The sequence below is a fragment of the Athene cunicularia genome (assembly GCF_003259725.1).
Source record: "Athene cunicularia isolate RWA chromosome 1 unlocalized genomic scaffold, athCun1 chr1_part1, whole genome shotgun sequence".
NCBI lineage: Eukaryota > Metazoa > Chordata > Aves > Strigiformes > Strigidae > Athene > Athene cunicularia.
In genome coordinates, this window is record NW_020799091.1 from 67,573,501 (window position 1) to 67,599,869 (window position 26,369).

General features: G+C 38.4%; 1 protein-coding gene across 1 annotated transcript; it reads right to left on the reverse strand.

The window, feature by feature from the left end:
• Positions 1-2,505: 2,505 nt before the first annotated feature.
• Positions 2,506-21,857, reverse strand: IL18R1 (interleukin 18 receptor 1). The gene is made up of 9 exons (XM_026848610.1): positions 21,623-21,857; positions 14,974-15,151; positions 13,139-13,292; positions 12,564-12,626; positions 10,146-10,302; positions 9,838-9,971; positions 8,390-8,551; positions 6,667-6,825; positions 2,506-4,548 (listed from the first exon to the last, which is right to left on the reverse strand). The coding sequence occupies exons 1-9, from the start codon at positions 21,787-21,789 to the stop codon at positions 4,148-4,150; spliced, it is 1,575 nt and encodes a 524-aa protein (XP_026704411.1). The 5' UTR covers positions 21,790-21,857; the 3' UTR covers positions 2,506-4,147.
• Positions 21,858-26,369: the final 4,512 nt, after the last annotated feature.

The following is a 26,369-nucleotide window of genomic DNA, read 5'->3' on the forward strand; positions in this document are numbered from 1 at the left end:
AAAGGGAGTCTCCATCTTCTTTGTAGCCACACCTTAAGTACTGGAACATGGTGATAAGGTCTCCCCATAGCCTTCTTTTCTCCAAGCTGAGCAAGCCCAGTTCTCTCAGCCTTTCCTCACATGGCAGGTTTCCCAGTCCCTTGATCGTCTTTGTGGCCCTCCTCTGGACCCTCTCCAGCCTGTCCACATCTTTTTTGTGTAGCGGGGACCAAAACTGAACACAGTATTCCAGGTGTGGCCTGACAAGCGCTGTCTAGGGTGGGATAATGACTTCTTTATCTCTGCTGGTGGGTGATGCCCTTGATGATGAAACCCAGAATCCTGTTAGCTTTTTTTGCTGCTGCAGCACACAGTTCACTCATATGGAGCTTGTTGTCCACCGGACCCTCATGTCCCTTTCCACAGAGCTGCTCCCCAGGCAAGTAGATCCCAGTCTGTGCGGCACGCCTGGATTATGTTTTCCCAGGTGCAAGACTTTACACTTGTCCTTGTTGAACCTCATAAAGTTCCTGTTAGCCCATGCCTTCAGTCTATCCAGGTCTTCCTGCAGAGTGGCTCTTCCTTCCGAAATGTCCACTTCCCCACTCAGTTTGGTATCATCATCATATTTTATCAGGGTACGCTTGATCCCATCATCCAGTTCACTTATCAAGATATTAAATAGCGTTAGGCCCAATATCAATCCCTGGGGGATGTCACTTGTGACATGTTGCCAGTTTGAAAAGGAGCTATTTACCACCATGCTCTGGGTGCTGTCTGTTCCCCACCCACCGTGCACATCAGACTGTAAGTCATCAGTTTCTCTAGGAGGAGGCTGTGAGGAACCCTATCGAAAGCCTTGGAGAAATCTAGGTAGACAATGTCCACCACTTGCCCACATCAATTGAGCAGATTACTTTGTTGTAGAAGACATTAGGTATGTTAAGCATGTTTTGCGCTTGGTGAGTCCATGCTGTTTTTTTCCAGTCACATGCTTCATTTGACTTGTGATAGCCCCCAGGAGGATTTGTTCCATAACTTCCCTATGGGTTGAAGTAAGGCTGATGGGCCAGTAATTTCCTGGGTCCTCCTTTAATCCCTCTTGTAGATGGTGGTAACATTAGCCTTCTTCCAGTCTTCTGGGACATTCCCCTATCTCCATGACCTCTACATTTTCAAGCCCTTATATGGTACTACACCTTAGTACTGATACTATATACAGTAGTCCCAACTCATCCCAACATTTATGTTCAAACTATCGATAGACAAGAAGACTTCTTTGATATTCTTTTTATTCTAGTCTGCATTGTGTGTGGTAGAAAGTGGGCAACTAGGAACACTAAAAAAATGCAGACACAGATTATACTCACAGTCAGTACTATGTTGTAGTACATGCAAAAGAGGCAAGAATTTTCAAGACTGGTGACTTAGAACAGCTGTCTCCTGACTGATCCCATCTGCATCCTCCTCTGGGAAATTACATATTCCAATCACTTGTTTGGATTTGGCTTTGTTTAAATTGTTCTACAGTACAAATGAGATATTTATTGCTTGTGGAGGGCAGGTTTAACCACTCTTGCTTCTTCTTGCATTTTTTCTTGTTATTGTAAGTTTAATTTTTGACACTTACTGCTGACTAACTGCAGTAAAAATGGAAGCCACAGATGTGGAAAGAGGGAAATAAGTTTTATTAAGTGCAAAAATGAAACAAAAAAAAATGCAATATAAATCACTGAAATTACCCGTTACCTCAAACCAGCTATCATGTGGATTCACTTATAAATTGACATATACATGGTCAGACAAATCAACACAACTAGTCTATAAAAGTCATATTATCATTCCTCTAGGGAGTGGTAACAGAAAGCAGGCATTTCAAAGCCCTGATTAAAGTCAGGTTATAAGAGCAATAAGAAGAACATCTGGTGTTAATATGAGGATGCGTACCCTTAATTTCCCTTGTCTCCCTTTACCGCTGCATGGGCAGTGAGGATCAGCTATAGAGATTAAATGACTGTGTCACAATACTGTTCTGTGCAAAAATACTTGCCCTTTTCAAAAATACTGAGTAGTTCATTGTATTACATTTGAATGTCTGTTTTGCTGTCACTCAAACAACTTTGAAGTTAATGCCATTTAGCTTTCAACCTTTCTTATATACAGTTCTCTGTTATTCTGCAAAACAACAGTGCTGTCAAACTCTGTATGGTCTCACAATCTTAAGGGTACAGGTCCATGAGGTACAGCAGGTACATGCAGTCACATTTCTCCAAGCTGAGGTGAGGGGTTGTTCATGGTAAATTCAATCTCAATTTATAATAGCTAAATTCTCATAAAGGGTAGGGTCAGTCCAAAGCTTTTAACATGTGCACTATCTGTATTCACATGCGTAGTATAACACATTTGACACTTCATGTTAGGCAATACACTGATGAGACCATATGAAAAACTATGTGGCTGAGGAGCAAGTTTAACACCTCAGATAAGTACCAGGAAAGTTACTAACTTTTCTACAAGCTATTCGGCCAAGAAATGGATGTGCCCAGTATGCCTAATGGCATTTCTGAAGTAGGGGTAATCATTAGTCCTGCAGGAGAATGTTAAAACTGATCTGTGATTACAAATCACAGGAAACACTGGTACGGAAGAACTGAATCTTGAGAAAGATTTGGAAATGTAAAGACATACATATCTACAAAGCAGAAATACTCTTCAATAGAAGCTTAAATGTCTTTTGTCTAAAGTATAACATTTCAGTAGCTCTTTAGTTGCCTGACAGAAGGAGGAAGACCTCTTGGAGCTGATCTGAAGGACACCACGGATGTGTTCTGCCTTCTTTTGTTCCTTTTCATCTGCAGGTTAACCTGGCAACTGTGTTGTCTCCATATTGTAAAGTCAGATTTAGCCTTCACTTTTACCTGAATATATGTCAGAAACTATTCTTGATTACAAAATAATTGACAAACAACAAGGTATTTCATTCTCATGAATCCTGAGACATTGCCATGACACCCAGCACTCCAATTATGTTCTCAAGTGCACTGAGAAGGTAACGGAGCTCCTCGACTATAGCTGCATGAATTGTCAGTATCAAAGAGATGTGTCCTAAGAATTAGCATTAGTTGAATGCAAGACAATGATGTGAGTGGGTTGACTCTTGATGGTCTCCTAGCAAACTGACAGATCTTCCAAAAGCTTCTCCACTGATTTCTCCCCACTGGTATTAGGAGGAAATATAGTTCCATTTTATCCAGGTATTTATATCAGATTGGTATTTTCTGCCAGGCAGCTAATGGTAAGGGAGGGTATGGGTTTGAATGGCATTACTAAGTTTGTTTTAAAAAATAGTAAGTACAAGTGTTAGGAGTACATGTATATACTAAAGATCTCATTTTCAAGTAAATCCCCTATATCCCTCAGCTGAAGGCAGGTCAGGGTATAATGTAGGTATCAGTGTCCATAAAAAAAAATACTATTATCTCTATCCTATCCCCCTCTTCTCCCTGTCAAAATGAGCATTTACAGTATTCTCAGCGAAACAGGAGGATGGAAAGTCTTTATCATTCCTCCAAATCACTCCCACTTGGCTCATCTAGACCACATACAACTCAGTAGTGAATACTGTTAGCGTGACCATACCTAACCTACTCTTTCTAACCTCACTTTTCCCTATTTTCACTTGATTTTCCTGCTTGACATTGCCCAAAGCCTGCATGCCAAGCTAACTCATCAGGAGCGTTTCAGTCTACTCCCAAGCAGAACCCTTAGGAAATACCAAAATACAAACCCAAGAGCCTTTAAATAATAATACTTTGCAAATACGGTTATATTTATTGAGGGCCTCAAAAAGTGTGCAAGTATAACTAATATCATTCTACATTACTGGAAAATGTGAAAACAAAATGTTTTGCATTGTGCTTCGTGCCATGTGGTAAATACCAAGCAGAATGAAATTTCTGCTCCTTGTGAAGATTGCTGAGGAAGTTCTCTCTGTGACAGCATTTAGCATTGGCGTTAACTTCATCCTAGCCACTGTAATAAATTCTACATTATTCTCAGATCTCAGACTTGGTCTCTTATGAACACTATCTTCCCAAAGAGTGCAGGTTGTGTTTTCTATTAGTTAGCAAAATGCAGTTTTCTGCGGCATCTTCTGTCTCCAGAATTGTTATACAACTGCATTAAAGTCACAGCCTTCAGTCCATTGTGGAGTCCCTTCTGAGCCTAGGTCAAGATTATTATAGTGCCCTTTGGTGTTCATCTTGGTAGGTTTTGCTGGCATCAGGTACCGAAGGTTCTTCCAAAATCTGGAATTCATGGGAAGAGATTTATCCTTTTTCCACTTCACAACCCTCTTTGATGGTAAAAGAGACAATGATTCTGGCAAGAAATCATAGTCACTTATAGGCATATATTCAATTAATATGATCTTAGTTTTTCTTTCAACTAGGGCTTTATGCAGTCCACTCTCAAGTTCATATATGGCTCTGTCAGAAACGTAGTTCTGGCTCAGTATAATAATTAGTCTTCGGCTTTTGTCAATGAATGAATGGATATCATCAACAACTGCTGCAAATTAAAGATAAATTTGTTATTAAGCTAAATTGAAAGGATAGGCATTGAATTGTTTTATCCTTTAACAATCACACATACACCAAAAATGTTCCCCTTATAAAGTAACAGCATGTAAGCATCCTGTCCCTATGAAGAGATTAAGATAGAATAATAGAATCATTTAGGTTGGAAAAGCCCTTTAAGATCATCAAGTCCAACTGTTAATCTAGCACTGCCAAGTTCACCACTAAACCACATCCCTAAGCACATCTACATGACTTTTAAATATCTACAGGGATGGTGACTCAACCACTCCCCTGGGCAGCTTGTTCCAATGCTTGATAACCCTTTTGGTGAAGAAAGTTTTCTTAATATCCAATCTAAAACTCCCCTGACACAACTTGAGTCCATTTCCTGTTGTTCCATCACTTGTTACTTTGGAGAAGAGACTGACATCCACCTCACTACAACCTCCTTTCAGGTAGCTGTAGAGAATGATAAGGTCTCCTGAGCCTCCTTTTCACCAGGCTAAACAGCCCCAATTCCCTCAGCTGCTCCTCACAGGACTTGTGCTCTAGACCCTTCACTAACTTCACTGCCCTTCTTTGGACACACATTATAGATTAAGGGTCTGTGAAAATGAGCTCAGATATGGCCAAAGCTTGTTCTCTGGGGCAGACAAAAAACTACATATGATCTCCAGCTACCTTAGACAGCTGTCTGTCAGTAGTCACAGAGATAGAAGGTGACAGTAAAATTTATTCTTCCTCCAAGCAGACATCTCTTGCTCTTTAATAATAGATACCACTGGAGTGATTCCACAGAAAGTCAACAACAACAACAACAACCTCTCTCCAAATACTCAGTAATCCTCAGGTTACTCCTTCCTTTACGTCACTGAATATCCCAACTTATTGCCAGTAATCCAAGTTTGAGAAGATTAGCGTGTGATGACAGAATGAGTTCCAACTGTGTTTTAGATCCATGACTTTTGTCATGACAAGCAATGAATGAATGCTCATACCCTTCAAACACCCATGCACCAAATTGAATACTCATGCACAACTTCCTGTGCTCTCTTCAGCACCATGGGCCAAGGTCTACATTGATCAGAGATCTACAGAACATGCCTTGTAGGGAAAGGCAAAGTAAACTGCAAGAGTAAACTAAAGAAGAGAAAACTTAGAGGAGAAGGAGGCTGACAATGGTATTACAACACACCAAAGGCTCCTGTAAATAGAAGGAAATACTCTGTTTTCACTATCAGATCAGACCAGAGAAAAATAAACTAAAACTATTGCAAGGAAATAAGCTAAAACTATTGAAAGAATCAGATCAAACACTTCAGAGAGGCTTTTTAATACTTAGGGAGAAAGAATAACTAAAAAAAATGGCTTGGGAGAACTGTGGCACCTCTCAGGTTAGAAAAATATGTCAGGAATGGATACAAGGAGACAAGAGACTGCCTTGTGAAGGAGGCTGGCTGACCTTATTGTTCTGTGTTTTTAGCAATGAAATCCTATTCCTCAGTTAAATCTCTGGACTAAATGGAATCCACCAGTATCTTTTTTTCCAAGCATCTGCAAAAGACCATCTATCCATAGGCCATTTAGAGAAACAAAATTCCATGTTCTCATTTCTATTTTGTTATGACACCCATTACATTAAAAAAAATTGTTTCAACCACCACCACACTGAAGAAACAGCAAACATACAAGTTGCCTGAGAATAACTAGCACCAGAGACACCAGCCACTCTGTGCGGCAAATATGAATTAATTCATAGGCACCTGCTTTCAGCAAAAGCACAGCAAGAGCACAAGTACTGTGAAACATCTGATATCTTCTTTCTTCACTCTAACTTTCTCCATGCTACTTTTTCATCTGTTCATTTTGGTTCTGTGTAATTAAAGATGTGTGTGTATGTGTGCAGCTGTACACAAATCCATAAATATATCTGTAAAATATGTAAAATGTGTGCATGCTAACTTTGCAGGCACATAGTCTAGATTAAATGAAAAATGTAGCATTTCAACACACAACACATTTGACAGAATTCCTTCTAATTACAGAATTCTACCTTTGTGTGAAAATGATGTGCCTATTTAATGACAAAAATATTCAATACACTTACCTCCTCCAGGGGATACATCCCTCTCAAATATACATAACTTGTACCCAAAGTTTTCTTCTAATACCATGGGTAATATCTTCAAAGCAAATTCTCTCTCTTCTTCAGTAGGAGAAACACAGTCTTTCAGGTATGACACAAATGCATCATATTCTTTTCCGTCTGGAAAGAAATCATCAATTGTTGTCTTGTTAGCAATCATTAGAAATACAGTATCTGATCCACCATTCTGGCTCTCAAAGTTACTGTCTCAGTAGCAAAGCATCTAGAAATTCCTGCTCTTTCCTTTGATACCCCGAATGGTCTTCAAACAAAAAGAAATCATAAATCCATTAAAATTTGATACAAAATATTCTGATTGCACTTGGCAAATATTTGAAAATAACATATCTTTTCTACATTAAGGTATTTTTAAAAAATCAGATTAATTTAAACAGTTAATGTCACATCTGTGATAATCAAGAAAATGAAGGGAAGCAAAAAATGTGTCTGCAACCTGATAAAAATGTTATTTAAGTGATATTGCAGATTTCCACATTTATTTTACTCCACAGAATGGGCACTGGGAAAAGAGAATAAACCAATTTATTATTTTAATTATAAGAGTATACCAAGTCTGGTCATGCTTTGGGCAGTAATTTACAAACACAAAATCCAAGACCAATTCAGAGGCCAGGTCTACCACACTGAGCCATATAATTGAGCCCTGACACAAAACAGCTATCTGGATTGATACAGCAGTGCACATAGCGCTGCATCTTAAACTGTACTTCTTTGCTTCCCTTTCCAGATACTTTAATACATGTAGTTCATAAGAGAGAGCACAAACTACAGCCCATGAAACTCTACACATGCAAGAGCTCTAGGAGTAGAAAATCCATTGCCTGGTATCAGACAATCAGTTCCTCCAGGGTGGGCTAGGCCATGTTCCTGGAAATCCTCCCTGTAAGCCAGTAATAGTTAACATCAACAGACAGGATAAATAATGCTGGCAGGCATAAATTACATACACTCATTAGTGAGAAATCTGCAACCACTGCAATTTATTCAAGCTATATTCAATCTGATTTAGACACTAAGAAGGGCTAAGAAAATCAGGTACATATATACAACAAGTTTTTTCACCATGATTTTCAGAAAAATTATACCCAGAATTGGGTGTCGGGCTTGCTCGTTAAGTGAAGGTCACAGCGATACTGCTGGGTAAGATACTGGTAGTGTGTTCTCCTTAAGTGCAGTTAGGGACAAACCTATAAACATTGCAATGGCCTCTACAGTCAAGGAAGCATTTTAACCTTCACCTCACTGAAGTGCATCAGTGACATGAAAACAAGTTTCTGTCAATCTGCCTGTCTGACAACTCCAGAGTGCTCATTGTCTCTACAGATAGATAACTGTAAACTTCTCCACCTTCATCAACTTTTGTGATGAAGAATATGGCAGAACAGAGCACATCTGAACAGCATCTAACCATGTCCCTTCCCCTACCTGCTCCAGAGGCAGCTTCTTCACTGTGTTTATCTGCTGTTACTGACCCAGGTATGTAACAAACTCACTTTACCACCTGAACATCAAGTTGTCTTTTAAATACACTTTGCTGTCTCTATTCACAAAACTCCCGGATTTATTTTGTCTCTTCCTAAAAGATTATTGTTTTATAGAATCTATCATAAACTATTTTTTAATCAATACACTTATTTCAATGTCAGCATTAGCCAAATCATACCTCCAGCAGTGTCGTCTCTTCTGCATATGTTCCTGTAAAATAGAACTAAGTCAACTCTAAACATCACACAGACAAACACCGCAGCTACAGCAGCACATGGAAATAGTACAGCAAGGACCATTCCAGTTGTAAATATGTGCACAGGCAGATCTCTGGTGTTCCCTGTAAAATAGAAGTCCAGGAAATTATAGCCTTAACAAGGAATATTATATGACAAGATTAATGCATTCAGTAATGATGGCATCTTCAAATCCCACTAAAAAATCACTATGTTGATGTGAATCCTGTCCTGATAATACTTCAAGCACATATACATTGCATTTGTCCTGAGATGGAGAACGACAGAACATGGATTACTCTAAAAACTGGAGAAACAATCTTGCACACATTCACAAACCCTCCACACACATAAATTAACTGTTTGTGGGATCAAGACTGACACTAGAGATCCTCATAGATCTACAGCATCTCAAACTGGTGGTCACCCACTTTTATGATGAGCTTTCTTCAGGTTCTTTATTATTTCCTGTTATTCTCTACCTTTTACCTTTCTCTCAGTCAATCCGTAACAGTCCTTAATGTCCACTTTAATATCTTTAGCCAAGATCTTTTCTTTTTCTTTCTTCTAGCTCTAGTCTCTTTCAGGCTCTTTTTAAACCCTTAATTATAATTTTGTTATCTTTGTCTTTTTAGTTCCAAATACAATTTTTAACCCTTAAATATTTTTGAAGTGTTTATGAAGGTACTGTCAAGTTATGCTCATTGTAGTCTTTATTTCATTTGCTTCATTATATGCATCATCTTTTTACTAGTCTACTTTCACATGTTTCCTTCCAGTAAGGCTTGGAAAGGTCTGAGGGAGATGGAAAACAAGAAGGGAATGATCATTTGCCATGAATCTCCAGACTGTCTGGACTATAAATGTAAAGTACCACTATATGGTAGAAGTCACCTTTCCATAGCTAGGAGGACCGAGTCCCTGACAAGAGACCAACCACTGGCCAGAATGTTTCAGGCATTATTCAAACAGCAGACACTGGACTGCACCAAGCTTTGGGTAGTTAAGCCCTGTGATCCCACCAATCTGATGAGTAGGAGGGCACAGGGAACACTCTGTTGTGGGATCTAACGAAGTGCCTCCCAGGGACCTGTCAGCCAGAGCATAGCTCAGCCTCCCCAACTGTGTCCACAGCAGCAGTGGTTGAACTATGGAGCCCTCATACAGCTTCTCTAGCAGACACAGCAGCAATCCCTGCTGCCCCTGTCTCAGAGCAGGAGGAACCACCCAGGGGGTTGGTAGGTCCAGCACTAGATGGACCAGGGCCTTCATAAACAGACTGACATATTTGGAGAGATGTTATGAAATCAGTACTCTGCCCTCAGGATTAAGAAGGCTGGCATGATTAATAATTACATCTGAGGAGTATGATTCATAGATTATACCATACCTTTCTTCAGTTTCACTATTTTCATTAGTGTTCTTTCATCAGCTTGCAACATGCAGGTGAAATTATGATGCATGTCCTCATCTGTTACTTTTTTAATCCGTAGTAGCCTTGTGATGTAGAACTTGTTTCCCAACCTATAAAGAAGAATGTTGTTAGCAACACTATACAGAAACCTACAACTAGCTGAGAGGCAGATTTTGAGGAAAAGGTTCTAAACCTCAGGCTGAGGTTTTACTGAATTTGCAGTTCCACAAAGTGCAGGACATTATCACATACAAATAAAAGTGCAGTACTTTCAGGAAACCTACTGTAATTTTTTAAACTCTTCTTCACAAATTGAAGGTTCATTCTTGGGGATACCTGTACATTTTTCTGGAAACGTTTGATTAATTAACCAGTAGAGGCTGACATCTTCTCTCATATAGTAACCCAAGAAACCTGTGCAATTGAGTATCTCTTCTTTACCTAAACAAAGCATAACATGAGAAGATCTAGTCAGAAGAAGCATTCATGTTCACAATGCAGTAAAATGTCAACTTTCCAGGCAATGTATCCCATGAGCTGTGCTCCTTTCTGGACTTCTTAGCCCCTGCATGATGTTTCATAGGTGTTCCACCTGCACTGGTGGTGGCTTCAGCAACCATGCACAGGGCTCTGTTGTGCCCTATTGCAGACAAACAGTCATCCACTGCTTTCTCTCAGATAAACTGTCACACGCAGAAGAGTTTAAGTAGTCCAGAGAACTTCAGTCTTTATAGAACTAAAGGGACTTGGATTCAATGATTCTTGTGGGTCCCTTTCAACTCGAGATACTCAATGATTCTGGGAACTGGACTGTGTTCTTCAGGCTGAGAACAGGAGAGAACAACCTATAATCAGTGCTCCAATGCCAGGTAAAAGGAATTAACTGGTAAGGGGAACTACAACCAATTGATTATAATAGATAAACTACACACTATTACTCAACAGAGCTAAAACCTGTTTGAGACACTGCTGAAGTCTCACTGAAGAAATTGTCATTCCAGCACCACACCTGGAAATCAGCATAACTGTGAGTATGTGAACAAGTCACTTAGTCAGCTACTTTGTACCATTTCAAAGCACTAATTGGAAGTGACAGGAACCACCCCATAGAGTCCAGTTAATTATAAGAAAGCAGAACTAAACAGAAAAGTGTACACTTGGGAAAATAAAAGCAGAAGGCTGAAGATCTGGAGTGTGAGATTTGATGATTTGCAAGGCATTTTATTTTAAACATATTTTAAACATGGGAAGCTTGACCTGAGATTAGCCGCAACACCACGATTTCTAGGCTATGCCAGTATCATTTCCAGGAAATACATCCAGAACACCCTTTATTAAGCCACAAAAGATGCATGTTAGTTCTTGTTCAGGCCATCATGTACAAATGTTTTCCAGTAAGAAAGGCCTGCCCAGGAATTCTCTCTAAGGGCATACATTATAAACTGACTTTTCAAGATTTATCAGAGTGGATGTTTCCAGTGGAATTGCTTAAGAACCTTTAAAGTAGGATTCGGCTGAATATCTGTCCATCTTAGCTTTGGACCTTAGAAATCCAAATCACAGTTGCAAAGACTGAAACAGAGACTTAAAATTCTAGTATTATCTACCTGCAACTCTAGCTTTTTCACTATACACAACAGCTACTTTTGGGGAAATATTACAGAACATCATCTAAACAATGACAGATTTGAAAGACCATGGAAACTAGTTCACCCAAAATTCCCTTCACTCTCCACCATGTCAGATGTTTCATCACTCAGCAGGTAATTCAATGACCTTATCAAATGATCTTATCAAGACAGATAAGGGATGGAAGACAGGTGGCTCATAATCATTTAATGCTGAACCCTGCTAGATTTGAAGGGTTGGGACAAGCACAGCAAGTGGGAAGAACTGTGCAGGAAGGGTGTACTGAGAGGCTGGGAGACATGAGGCATCATAGGATTGAGGTACTACCATTGGAAAAAGGACACAGCAACTGATATTGGTAGGAAGGAAGGAAAATTAGCTGAGCAAATGAGATATACATGAGCAACAGAGGAGGTAAATATGATTTTTCAGACTTGGAAAGGAAGGACTAGGTAACCAAATTAAGAAACCCTCAGGCACAGCAGAGAAAAAAGGTAAATTTCTGTTTATATAAATTAATTACAGCCTCAATCATGAAATCCTGGATCCTGTCCAACACTGCGTGAAGCCTGCAGACCATGTTATCTAACCTGCTCCCAGCTAGAAGCACAGTTAAGGTCTTGGCTATTGACAATAAAACCAATTCTTTGTAGTAGTGACAGATCTTCATGCTTGCATTGCCAGGACTGTAGGACTGTCAGCCCTCACACTTCTCATTTCCTCTCAGAATAATCCTCAACTGCATCAGGTTGGTCGTCATCATTGCTGTTCACTGAACAAACCAGACATCTTTCACACATCACTCCGTGGGGCTTGCTATCTAGCAAAGCAAGCCATGTAGAGATGGTTTATTATCAGCACCACTTTCTTTTGCTGGTCATAGCAGCAACCTCTGCTTCTGCATCTGTAAAAGGGTACATTTAGTGTACCTGTATATCAATCATAGAATATACTAAGTAGACCATAACCAGATGTGAGGATGGATCAGATCCAGTAGGGTGCACAGACAGTGATTACATTTAACCAGACCATCAACCATAAAGAGACCAAAACAAAAGCATATCATTTCATACCCATTTCTGTTTCAATTTCTTCATCACGTCCAACTATCTCCAAAGTTACAGTCTCTGGTGCATCTAAAATACAAAGAAGCATAGCTATTGAAGTAATAGCTTACTTACATTCTACCACAGTAAAAATTACACATTTGCTTCATTTCCAAAGCTAATCATGTACAGTCCATTTAATTCAAGGAACAGTATCTGGACTCTGGCGTTACTGAGTAGTTTAAAACACAGTATGTCCTCTTGAATTTTTCTCATGTGCATATATATTCAGTACAGTTTACAATGGTTGGAAAGGCTCTTCCCCTTAATTCTCAGTAAGTCTGTATGACTTTCTTAGAGCAGCAAATTTTGAAAAAAAAAAATTCTTTAGAGAAAACATGCTAAATAAATTTTCCAAAATTGGTAATACATCATTTAAACATCTTCATCGGCTTTTTTATTTTTGAAATTATTGTGAAATAGTTCAGATTATCAGATTTGTTCACCCTTGTATATATTTATCAAATGAGAACTGTAATTAAAAATCTCCATAGTAAAGAGAACCAAAAAGCATGCTTCAAAATTTTAGAAAGCTTTCTTACCATCTTCTACTACCAGCTTAATTGTATTTGTGCTGTGATATATCTTTCCTTCATGACTGATTAAAATTTTACAGGTATATATCCCAGAGTGCTGTACTGTTAAGGTTTTAAAATCCAGTTCCCGCTCTGTTTCATTTTCATAGTTCTTACAGTCCTGCATCAATAAAGACAGAAAATTCTATTCTGTAGCAAACATACATTCAAAATCTTAAAGCAGTTAAAAATTAATTTTGAAATGAAGTGTCACTATCACTCTTTCGCTATCTCAATGACATTTATCTGACCCAAAAGAGGTGGGGACTCAATTTTCTGTCATGGTCATTTAAATGTGAGATTTGAATGTTTAACCCCTTAGAAGTTGACACCACTGCAATTCCAAGTAAGCACCTGAGTATAAAAATATTGTATCAGGAATTCAAATGCATTCATCTATTTTTTTCCAATTGGTCTGTAGGGGTCACCTGCTTGTGGCCAAAAGTTGTCTGGACTTATAAGGAGCTATCATGCTAGAGCAAAATGCCTCAACAATATAGAAACTGCTAATTCTCAGAGGGTGATAAGAGTTGGACTCACATTTGTTTACCCTCCCTATCCCCCGAAACAAACTCTGATTTGCTGGGGTTTTTGAATTTATAGCACACGCTAAGTGAAATGTCCTGTAAGTGAAGTGTCCTGTGACAACACACCAGTATTTGGTTCTCATCTGAATTACCTTAGATCAAGAAGGTAAATGATCACTGCTGGAAATTGTCCAGGGAACAGACATTTCTTGGATGCATATGCTTACTACCAGGCTCTTATACACAAGGCATGTGTGACTATCACTGTTTTACCTCAGCGTAGGGTGTGATAGGAAGGCTTTGAAAATTTTCACCCAGTTGAGCACCAAAAGATATTTAGACACAAGGAAGGCTGCTTCATCTGTCTCACACAGTATTGGGCATTAAAATACTAGTCATCAGTATACTCCGTTTAGCTATGAGAGAGGTCAGTCTGGGGTATAGTACTTTTCTGAGGAAAACATATCTACCTATGGCCCTACCCATCAATGGCCCTATCCTCCCAGGCCCCAAAGGACAAGAAAGCAGGGCCGTGGCTCATTCTGTCAGGCAGAATCCATATGCCAACAGTTAAGCGGCCAAGTTCCCTTTCTGAAAGTGTTTCGACATGGAGTGAACAGGGTCTGTTACTCCAGCCAGGACACCTGAGAGAAATAAGGAGCACTGCTCAAGGCGATGCATAGGGACAGGGTGGCAGAAACCTAATCAGGGTGCTCCATTCAATGGTTGAGCACAACACCCAACAGTTAGAGGTGCTTCACAACTATCATCTATGATCTGACAAAAGCTGGTAGAGAGAAGACCAATGATTCGCCTAAAATTAATAGAACTAGATCTGTTACACATTTTGTAAAAAGTGTTCAGAAACAGCAAAATTGAAAAGTTTGCAAATACTTTACAAGCACATGCCAACTGTAAAACAAATACCTTGGCACCTCATTTAGTGTCAGGATAATATCTGTATCAGAAAAATTGCAGCTGGCTAAACCAGCTGCTGGCTAAATCAGCAGATATGTGCATCAGATATTTTACCATTCCAAGCTACCAGTTTATTAATAATTTCTGATTACAGGTATATTTTTCTAACAAATCTGAGAGCAGAGAAAAACTTTATTTTGTATATCTGTCTAAAGGTTTTTTCCCCTAATAACTTGAGAAATTAAAGCCTTACAAGGTTTGTAGATGTTTCTAAAAATTTGTTTGTAATTAATTTTTCCCGCAATCAGATGTTTTGTTTCTATAGCAAATGATGAGTGTTACTGTTTCAGTAATTACCTTGTACCATGTTATACTGTCATTTTCATTGACAGACAAATCATTGCATTTCAGTGAATGACCAGTTCCAGCATTTTTAATTTCTGTAGTTAAATGATTTTTGTTGAAACAGCTGCTTTTATTTCTTTCAAGTACATTCAAGGTCCACTTCTGAACTGTGAAATTTTGTTTTCCATTGCTATGAAAAAAAAAAAAATTAGCAAAATCAGTTTTAGGAGCTTTTTAAAGGAACATAGCTTGGTGAGTTACACAACAAAATACAAAAAAAATTCTCTAATATATCTGGTAGGTAAAAAGTGTATCTCCAGTGAACTAATTATTTAAATGCCCCTTTTCCACCCCCAAATATGTGTTATTTCCCACTAAAAAAAGAGGTTATCCCAACTAAATCATCTATCACAAAACATTTCACAATATAATTGTATTTATGAAATATGACAATATATGCTATGGTGATCACAAGGATGCAATAATCCATGGCATCATGTATAGTTACTTGTTTGCATAAAAGAGTTTTAGGACCCTGAATCAGCTAGTGATTTTGCAGGTTTAATCTCCTATGCATTGCTAAGGTTTAAAGCAGTAACTGAAAAACGTATTTGTAAAATATGTCGAAAATAAGGTGGGCAACTTCGCTATTGTTCACAAAGCAACATTATTCACTGCTTGATACTGTGCAGATAGTCACTGCTATTTTGGAAATATTTTTAAACCATGCAAGTATCATGAATTACAGAATCACTTATGGATTCAAGCATGTCTGCAAACAAAGCCTTTTGGGAAGGATTAATTTCTTTGTCTTTCAGTCTGAACTCATCAGAGATCCACAGCAGCTGGCCAGCCCAGACTGGAAGAGCCAGGAACTACCACTTCTAAAGCAGAGTCATCACATCCCATGCAGTATCTATAAAAGATCAGGTGAATATGCTCTAAAAATGCTTCTTTTGAATATCTAGGAGCTGACCATTGTCATTCAGATATCTACTATATTCTATCTACATATTTCTCTAAAGAATCAGGTTATAGCTGTGAGCTATTTCATTGCTCGATATGTCCAAATACATGACTACCACAGGAAAAGAAGCTGGAGAGCCTTAGGCTTAAGCTTGGCAAAGTTGGCCTAACTTTGGCAAAGTTAGGGCTTAAGAGAAAGTTGTATGCTGCTGTAAATTAATAGGTGAGATTTTACAATTAGTGCACAAACCTCTCATTTTTTACTGAACTAGTAAGGTCTGACAAAGTAAAAGCAGCAATTACAGAGCACTTCCCTCCAATGTCAGTCACATCTTCAAAAATATCTTTCTGTTTCCAAGAAAAGAAAAAGGAATCATTCCCAGGAGAACTGAAACTAGTCAAGAATCATCTTGATGAGAAGGGCTAAGGGGATAAAGCAGTTGAAATGGAGAAGCAAGCCTGACAAGTGTATCAGCTTAAATACCATTCTTGACTGATATGCCTTTTACTGTTACAAGGTTCAGAAGAACTATTAGGACATCATTTACATGATTAATTTAGAACAGGTTTTGGTTTGTTGGTTTTTTCCCCCCCTTTAAGCTCCCCAGACAGATATATTTATGTATTTTGCTTACCCTCTTCACATTTTAGCCTTTTTTTCAGTCTACACAGGTTCTCCTTGTTCTCCTTACTCAAGATAATAATTACTCATAATCGCAGTTTACTATCTAAATCAAAACATAGTGGTTTGGTTTCTCAATTGGTTAACTATGGTGTCATAAACAGGAAAAAACTTACTAAAACTTCTCCATCAGAGGTGTACTCTCATGGGTATTCATAGTGGGTGGAGTCCTCCTATTCTTCAACCTCACATTTACACATTTAAATCAGAGCTACTAATCGCAGTCAGCAGTGGGACCACAGGCAAGAGCCACCCTTTTAGACTGCAATTTACGTGACCTATTTTATCTGTTTGGTTTAGGACAAGATAATCTATGCCTCAGAAGGGCCTCTCTCCCTCCCTAACAATAAAAGTACCTGATAAGTTTAGATGTAGACATAAACACTCGTTTCAATTAATTCCACCAAGTTTGTGTGGTTTTTTAGGCATCACACTAGTATCTGAATACTGCTGGAGAGATAGTTACAGATCTAACCATAAATACTTATGATTTTACTATCCAGATTCATCAGATGGAAGAAAAGGATCAGTAAATGAAAAAAAATAAATGTTCTCCTCAGCACTGTCACTTTACAAAAGTCTTCTTCTGTGATCACATTAGGTGAAATCACTTCAACAAATATAAGGATTTCACCTCAAGCAGATCAAGATACTCTACCTAATGAGCCAAAATCTGGCAAGGACCAGCTCCCTGGAAGGTGATAAAACCATACCTAGGCAAATTAAGATGAATTTGGCTTACATAATTTCTAGTTGGCTGCCATATACATGATTTTCAACAAAAAAACGCATTAAGTTGTATTGTTTAAACTGCTAATGCCTGAGCTGTGATATTTCTATCCTGTTTTTCACTTGCTGAGATTCTTTAGTGATAATTTGTGAGGAACAAAACCATTTCTGGCTTAACAGCCTTTCAACTACTCCCACCAAACCCACCAAGAAAGAATAAGAAAAACTAGATCGACTCATGAGAGGTTACAAGGAAGTGAAAGCCCTTAGAGAATATAAACCAAGTTTACTGGATACATAGCCAACTCTAAGTTATCCCTTAGCTATTTCACCACAACAAGCCAGTGTATCCTGGTTTCAGCTGGGATAGAGATAATTTTCTTCCTAGTAGCTGGTATAGTGTTATGTTTTGGATTTAGTATGAGAATAAAGTTGATAATAGCTTTAGTTGCTAAGTAGTGCTTATCCCAAATAAAGGATTTTTCAGCTTCTTATGCCCTAACAGCAAGAAAACCGGTGGGGCACAGCCAGGACAGCTGACAGCAACTGGCCAAAGGAATATTCCATACTATATGACATGATGCCCAGTATATAAACTGGGGGGAGTTGGTGGGAGTGGGGATGACTGCTCAGGGACTGGCTGAGCATTGGTCAGGGGGTGGTGAGCAATTGCACTGTGCATCACCTGTCTTGGGGTTTATTTCTCTCTCTTTTTTGCTATCTTCCTTTTATTCTTATAATTTTTATTTTATTTCAATTATTAAAGAGTTTCACCTTTTTTTTCTTTCCGATTGTCCTCACCATCCCACTCGGGGCAGGGGGGGAAAGGAGTGAGCAAGCAGCTGCATAGTGATTAGTTGCCAGTTGGGGTTAAACCACAACACAGTGTTATCTCAGTAGTTCCATCAACTGCTAGAAACTGTCACTCTGTCTTCCAAACTATATTAACTCTAAACGTGCGTGTTCCCACTGCTTTCAACTGTTCTAAACACATTGAAAAAGTGAGTAGTATTAGGATCTTAAAATGTATCACATGTTTATCATGGATCTCTGTACTTTCGCTTTTTTCAGGAACCTGTAAGTTTCTTCAGTTTCAAGGTCACCAACACAAAGCAACCAGATAACCTGCTTTTTTGTATTCTGTTTTTTGTTTTGATAACCACAGGATATAGGCTACGAAAAAACATACCGATTAGAAAACCTGCCAAAGATGTGTGATAATTTTTCTGCCTACCACTCCCACTACAAGTGTATATGAAATCCTTTATTTTCAAGAAATGTTGCTGAAGATGGACACACTCAGGCTTACAGGTAACATCTATTATTTCCTGAATTTATATCCTAAGTGTACTATACTAACAAACACATGTGAAGACATCAACACACACACACACACTTTAGCTATCTATGCTATGTCTCAGCAGGACACTTCTTTAACTGGAAAACTTCTGATTCTTCTTTAAGTCAAATATACATGGATAATACACCATAAATACATTGCTACATCATTTTCACCTCTCACATCTTGCCTATTGTCAGCTGTAACATATCACCAAAAAAATGCCTGAATTTAATTCGCAAAATCTGTCAACATGTGTTGTCTTTTCTTAAAAATCTGCAGTACATTTGTCACTTTATTCACTAAAACTGCCTAAGAAGTTATAAGCACTCTAAAAATAATTTCCCATATAGCTTACAAATATCCATCTCTAAATTAATGGTTGCAAAAAAAAAAAAAAAAGATAAAGAAAAATAGAATGTCTGCCTTCAAAACCAAAACTTTACTATAAATGCTCTGAAATGAAACTAATTCTATTTGTAATTCCTACTAAATCTTAAACCAATTCAGTAGTCCACAATAGCCCACCATTTTTCCTTATCAATAGAGGCTACTAAATCCTCTGTCTCTGCAGAAAACCACTTCTGCAAAAAAATCTTCTGTATTTGCTGGTGTAACTGCTTTAATATGCTTGCTAATAGTGAGAACAATCATATAAACTAAGCCCAAAATCATGTTAAAATCCCATGAAAAAAATCCCCTAATGGCTATTGTTTCAGTGGTAAGACCTGCGAAGAGTTCCACATGGGGATTGCAAGATTCTGGCAAGTGCCTTGATTCTGATCCTAACAGAAAAAATGAGTAGCTGTATGGGCCCAACAGAAAGAAATTTTTTTGGGGAAAAAGAAAACAAACAAACCAAAAAAAAAAAACCAAAACAACCCACAACACCAAAAACCAAACAAAAAAGTTTTTTTCAGAGTGGTCAAATACACTTTTAATTAAGAAACTTTAAAATGCTTTCTTTTAAAACTGAGTTTTAAAATGTAGCAGCACAATATAGTCCTAGAAAATTAAACAAAAAAGCAGAAAATCAAATCTCTTAATTACAAATGAATGCTTTAATGTAATCAAAACCTTTCTTCCTAGTTTCTTGCTTAAACAAATCAGCAAGTGAAGATGTTTCACAAAGGACTCGGAGTTTTTGTGTTTTCCAACACATATATATTAACAAACTTCATCCTAATAGTTTTATTTAAGTTCTTCTTCTATATCTCAGTTTTGAAATTTACATTTTTTTCATATTCATTTTACAGAGTTCTTGTAATTTACTGTGGATTCACTGTCATTACTCCAAGTCTAATCACAAAGCCATGGGGATCATGAATTACGGCTGGGGTTAATACAGCTTTCTTCTCTTTTGTCCTTTATTCTAGACTCCTTATAACAACCTCCCTCAGTAGCCTGGTGATGTAGGTATGCTCCCTGCCTATCCTTCCCCATGCCAAAGTGAGTCAGAGCACGCATTTTATACCACTGGTTAGATGCTGGCAGTAGAGTGAGTTGTTAGATTTAATAACTTTTTAGCACCATATTTAGTGAAATGACTGTATAGATGACTGAGCAAGGGCATCAATAAAGCCAAAACTTAAAGTCAAATTCAGACTTGATATGAAAAGTACAGGTTCATGACAAGAGGCAAGCCTACGTCAGGTATTACGTAATGTTAACCCCTACACACCAAAACCGAGCAGCTGGCTTCACCTGTGCTACTTCAGAAGAACATCTGTACTCAATAATGCACCACCTCTGCATGACTTTGCACAGCAAAGTAGCCAAACTACCATACCCATCATACCTAAAGATAATTCTCTTCAGTTTGGGTTCAACATACATGAGTAAAGTTTGTCTCAATCTTTATCGACTATTTGGATAAAGAATATCTTGCAATTAAAAAGAAATCACATAAACCCAAAAGAAATATTCTACCAGTAGACTTTTCATTTTTAATATTTAGCATTTAGATACTGTGACTCAGTACTTTCTAAAATAATAGCAGTAAGATGATAATGATAATGCTAAATGGAAAAATAAACCATGAAGTTTTCAGTTTTCAAGTTATCTTGGAAGTTAACAATTGAAGTCTAGCTTAAAACTGCAAACTATTGAACTTGTGTCTGCAGTGTTACTGAAAAAACGTAGAGAGCATTTTTCAGTATCTGCAGTCTCATAACCTCTACAAACCAGGCAAGAACCTTAAAAATATTATCTGGAGAACAGCACAAATCATTACATGCAAAATAATCTGCTTAAAATTAATTATTGCTTCAACTGTAAATGCTGAATTACAGTTTTGGTACAAGTTAGTCATAAGTACTCCATGCAGCAAACCTTTTAGTCCTTCAGTTTTTCATGGTGGCCTAACAAAGATTACCACCAAATGAGGCCCACACTTACTTCTCCTTTTGACTCACGAAGTTCTACAGTGGTAAGAAATCAAATCCAATTATTTCATTTGTTCTTTGAATGGCTCCAAGCATGCAGAGGTTTGCACAGAAACCAGAGTTCAGCCATGCCACTCTTTACTACTTTACAATTAGACACTTGGCAGGCCTCATACCATGAGATCCACTCAACACAGTAAGGAAGAACAAGTCTGGTGGAGAAGACAAGCAAATGTTTTCTTGTACTTGGCAGTGGACAGAAGGGTTGCCTATCACTCATTTTTGCTTATGTAATTAATCACAAACCAGCAGAAATGCTACCTGCCTTATCAAAAGGTTTACAGAACCTTTAAAAGGCTGAAACTGTCTATAATTATTTGTAAATATTATAGGTCTGCCTGGATGGTTATTGTGAAACGAGGTGGAAAATGACACCACAGTTAATGTAGTTCCCTGCACCTTCTTTGTACAGATGCCACTCGCAAACCAAAGACAAAGAAATTAGCTTCTGCATAGACAAGTGCAAAGGCAAGATGTTCACCCACTGGCTTATGTACCCACCTGTGAGTGACAGAGTAATTCCCAGAGTCACTGAGCTCAGCTGGCCAAAACTCCAGAAAATTCATTTGGGAAACAATTCTCTGTGTTTCCTTTATCAGTTGCTGCTTGCCAGCATTTTCTTTGTACCAGTTTATTGAGTATGCTTCTTCCTGAAAATGTTCTTGCATTGACTCAAGATAACAAAGGAAAAAATATTCCCCTTCTAACACATCAATGGAGGCACGAAGAGGACACAGCTTCTCTTCAGAGAAAGAGGAAAAGAGATACATTAGGAAGCTTCTTTCAGAAAATTACATTAGCCTGACTTTAAAGTGATTTGCTGTGCTGCTCGTCTTTTATAAAGCAACTTTCAGCAGAGTGGTTTCGGAGTATTTATTGCAGCAATAGTTACTGGAAAACTCAGTTTTCCAAGTCTTTATTCTACCTCACCCAAACGAAACCAGAAGGAAAAGGAGGGTTAAAAATAAGGAAATTTCCCTAAGATCCTTTCATGTGGGTCCAACAGTATCAGAATCAAATGGGTACAAATGGCAGAATCTGACCTCACTCTACATTAAAGCAGCTGCCACAAATGAAACAGGAAAGGAGAAATTCTTCACATACGGTTTGACTTGACAAATATGGCTAATCCTCAGGACCAGTCAACTGCCATAAAAGCAGAGATCCTATGAATTAACATTTGCATTTTCTTAATCTTCTTATTTAAAACTAAATCATTATGTAGTTATATTTCTTTAAAACTTCAGATATCTTAGGAAAGTTGCCTTGGAATGAGACTATGTGTGTAAAATTTAGTCTCAAAGTATGATTTTCCAATCAAATTTCTCAAATGTACCTTTGCATACAGAAGTCATAAAAAATACAGAAAAGGGACCATGGTCTAGCATTAACAGTCAAGAATAAAATAAGCCTTCATTCTCTATTTCTCCTGAAATTACTACTGTTTAGCAACTATTGTGACCATACTTCTGAATGGCACAAAAATCAGACTCATTCTCTTTCTTGCTGTGGCTCTTCATACAGCCATGCTCTCATACAAATCATCAGATGTCTCCTGGTAGCATCTCTGCACTACTTATTTCATCATTTTGGTATTTTGGACCAGTCTGGAGCTGGGCTGAAATTGCCAAAACATTTTAAGATTTTGATCTCAGCTGCAAAACACAAAACTTGCCCCACTCTAAGCAACTGTCAAGAAGATGCCACATGTCCATATTTTGAAGGTTCTACTATTGAAGATTTATACTTACCAGTGGCAGATTCAGTGATAAACATTAGAAAAAAAATAATCAGAGTCATTTTCTTCAGTTACTTCTCACTTCTTCTCCAGAAAAATGAAACTGAATTGTTCTTGCTTGCTCTGAAAGCCTAAGAAAAACAGATTCACAATTCATCACAAGTGCAGTGAACAGATTCATTTCAGCACCTAACTACTGCCTGGTACTGAAGAGGGCTTTCCAAATGGAAAGTTACACATATTTATCATAACAGCTGTCTTCATACATCAAGTGATGTATCTAGATTTCTCTTGGCAAGTTTACTGTAAATTCAGAAAGCACTACAAGGTTTTCTTCCTCCATTTTCTTGTTCACTTGATGTATTTCACATTTCTGATTAAACTGACAATCCTACAGATGCACTCAAACTTAGATCCCTAAGCCAATAGACAACTATCATAGGACAGGGGAGTGCTTTTTTTTTTTCTCCACAATGAGTATAAACTTTGCAAGACTGGAACTTGTAGAAACAGCTATGAGAAACTTCCCCTGCCTTCAATGAGAACAGCATAATGTTGATAGATTGGACATCTTGATGGTTAATTTTGAGCCTGTTGGAAAACAATCAGATCTACAATTTTGCCTTACAATTTCATGTATGGAACCAAGAAGCACCAGCTGAGAATGCTAACCTTTCCATTGAGGGGAAGGAGATGAAGAAGTTGGTATTCAATTGATTCATATGTAGTTAACTGCGCTTTCAAAGGCAAACACCACTACAATACCAGTGCTGTGTATCTTCTCTAGGATTCCTGGGTTAACCGACAACCAAAGGCAACACACACACACACACACACACACACACAGAGAGCACTGAGTACTGACAGAAGAAATCTCATTAGCATTCCATTTCTTTGGTTTCACATACTTACCGTGATATAAAGCGGTCAGAGACAGACTACTGCATTTCCCGCAATATTCCAGAATGACATCAAACTCTGTAGCTGCTCTCTTATTGTTCTCCCCAGTCCTTTACAAGTAAGCCGTCATCCCATAGATCACTGAAAGGAGATGAAAGAAGTGTTTAATATCCGTTTTTTCAAACTGACTGGTAGGCAAATCCACATTTAGAAAGCAGCTAGAAGAAGCTGGACGCTGAGTACTGCAACAAGCAACTTTGAAGGGTCATAGAATTAACTCATCAGACCTGGTTTCATTTCCCTTCTACACATGGAGATTCAAACTGCTACACTTTAAAAGGAAAGAAGGGCCTCTCTATTTTCATTTCTTGTATTTACTTTTAATTTTTCACCCTACCACATCCAGAAGAAATACAGCTGTTACAGACCATGAAACTATGATCCACTACATAAAGATAAAATAATTTATCAACAGATTTTTAATTCTAAATCCCATTCTTTGTTGGCACATCACATCAGCACACAGTGGAAGTTTTGCTGAATGCAGAGCAGAGCCCTTCACTATTTCAACAGGGATTAAAGAACACAGTATAATGCAAGCTACTTAGTAATAATTAGGTTTGAGATTACTGGCTACTATTAACAAGAAAAACACAGGTCCTTAATCTCACATTGCTGTTGAACCTGATCATTTTGTCTGAAAATGTTCTGCTCTAGGCTAACAGTATTTACATTTGAGCCATACAGTTTGCAGTACTCTGATGAAATGGTGGGAGGGGGGAAAAGAGGGGAAAAGATAGATAAATGCTTTTAGTGAAAATCAACTAATATAAAGACATTCCTCAGGAACAGAATAAGATTTTTAATTTTCAGAAAGAAATTGAGAGTTATTTTAAAGTAAAGGCAAAGATGCTCTGCCTAATAAATGAGTACAGAAATACTCAATGGGCAAAATGCTAAGGCAATAGTGGGGAATGACCATTTCACTGAAAAAAGGATAACAAAAAACCCCAGTTGCCTGTAAGGCCCAAAGCAGTAATAGCTTTAAGCATGTTTTTTTAAATTTCATACATGCTTAAAGCTACTGATGACATTTTAATAATAAAAAATGGTTTTTAAAAATCATTGTGCTGTTGTGAAGCCAAAAAAATCTTTAAACAAACTGAAGGTTTAAGTTCTGTAAAGTGCATTAAGGATACCTCATGAACTAGCCAACTGTGTGTATTTAAGCATTATTATAATTATTCGTAATTTTCCTAGAATCACCAGAAGATTTTGCAATAAAAGGGGAAGGATACATAAAAGTGACCCTCAATTTTGGTCAAGTAACTCATTTTGATCAACACTTTCGGAAACCTTAATTTGGTCCCAAAGTGTTGTGACTTCCTTGTTTTAAAACCAACGGATTCTTCTGAATAACAGACTGCTTCAACAAACATTTTGGCGTCAAGGTAGGAAAGCACTATCCTACCTCTTTAAGAATGGCATCTTGTGGCATTTAAGTCTTTTTCAAATATCACCATACAGTGCCATAATTTGCGTAGGATTCATGAAGAAAATAGAAGGATCTAGTAAACACTTGCCTTAACTGTTTTGTCCAAGCACCATTCTGCCAGGACTGCATGTTATTGGTAAAAATTAAAATCCAACTTCATTTCAAACAACGTATATTTACTTACTGTGCAAGTCTTGCCAAGCAGGAAGCAGACACAGAGGTAGTCTTTCAAACTCCAGAAAGTTACAGTTTGTACTTACAACTCTTCTGAACCTCTTTCATAACTGAAACAAGAGAGTAACCTCTCTCAGTGAGTGAGTCAATGCACAGACAGCTCAATCTGAAAAACCTCCTGAAAAAGGAAGAGTGGAATTTCTCACTTTGTGAACTGTTGACTGCAAGGAGGAAACCGGAAAAGGTAGATGTGAGAAATTCGGTTTTACTAGCATTAATGGAAAGGTAACAGCAAATTACAAACATTAACTTTCCTAAATGAGGCATTTGAGGGCTGATACACAAATGTTTTAGCATCATCTTTTGCTGCTACCATTTACAACAGCACTTCAAGAGCCCATCTTGCTCCAAAGCCACCTAGGTGTGAGAAAAAGACGGGGGGAAACCCCAGGAGGGCGACTTTGCCGTGCCAGAGGGGGGCTGCGTGCTGAAACAAACCCCTATCGGAGCTAAATTATTTATGACATCTCTGTAATAAGGAAAAACTATATCATAGACCCAGGAGAGAGGCGGGAGCGTGGCAGGGAAGGCTGGGGGCACTGGCAGGGTTGGGGACAGGCAGGATTGAGGGACAGGCAGAGCTGGGGAAGGGCAGGGTTGGGGACAGGCAGGATTGAGGGACAGGCAGAGCTGGGGACGGGCAGAGCTGGGGACGGGAAGGGTTGGGGACAGGCAGAGCTGGGGACAGGCGGGGTTGGGGACAGGCAGGATTGAGGGACAGGCAGAGCTGGGGAAGCGCAGGGTTGGGGACAGGCAGGATTGAGAGACAGGCAGAGCTGGGGAAGCGCAGGGTTGGGGACAGGCAGGATTGAGAGACAGGCAGAGCTGGGGACTGGCAGGGTTGGCGACAGGCAGGATTGAGGGACAGGCAGAGCTGGGGA

Excerpts from the sequence above, each read along its gene's own strand:
- IL18R1 (XM_026848610.1), bottom strand. The coding sequence starts at position 21,789 with ATGCAAGAACATTTTCAGGAAGAAGCATACTCAATAAACTGGTACAAA. Across the intron at positions 6,826-8,389 it reads AAGAGACGACACTGCTGGAG|ACGGAAAAGAATATGATGCA; the intron begins GTATGATTTGGC and ends ATTTCTTTCCAG. Across the intron at positions 4,549-6,666 it reads GGATGTATCCCCTGGAGGAG|CAGTTGTTGATGATATCCAT; the intron begins GTAAGTGTATTG and ends TTTAATTTGCAG.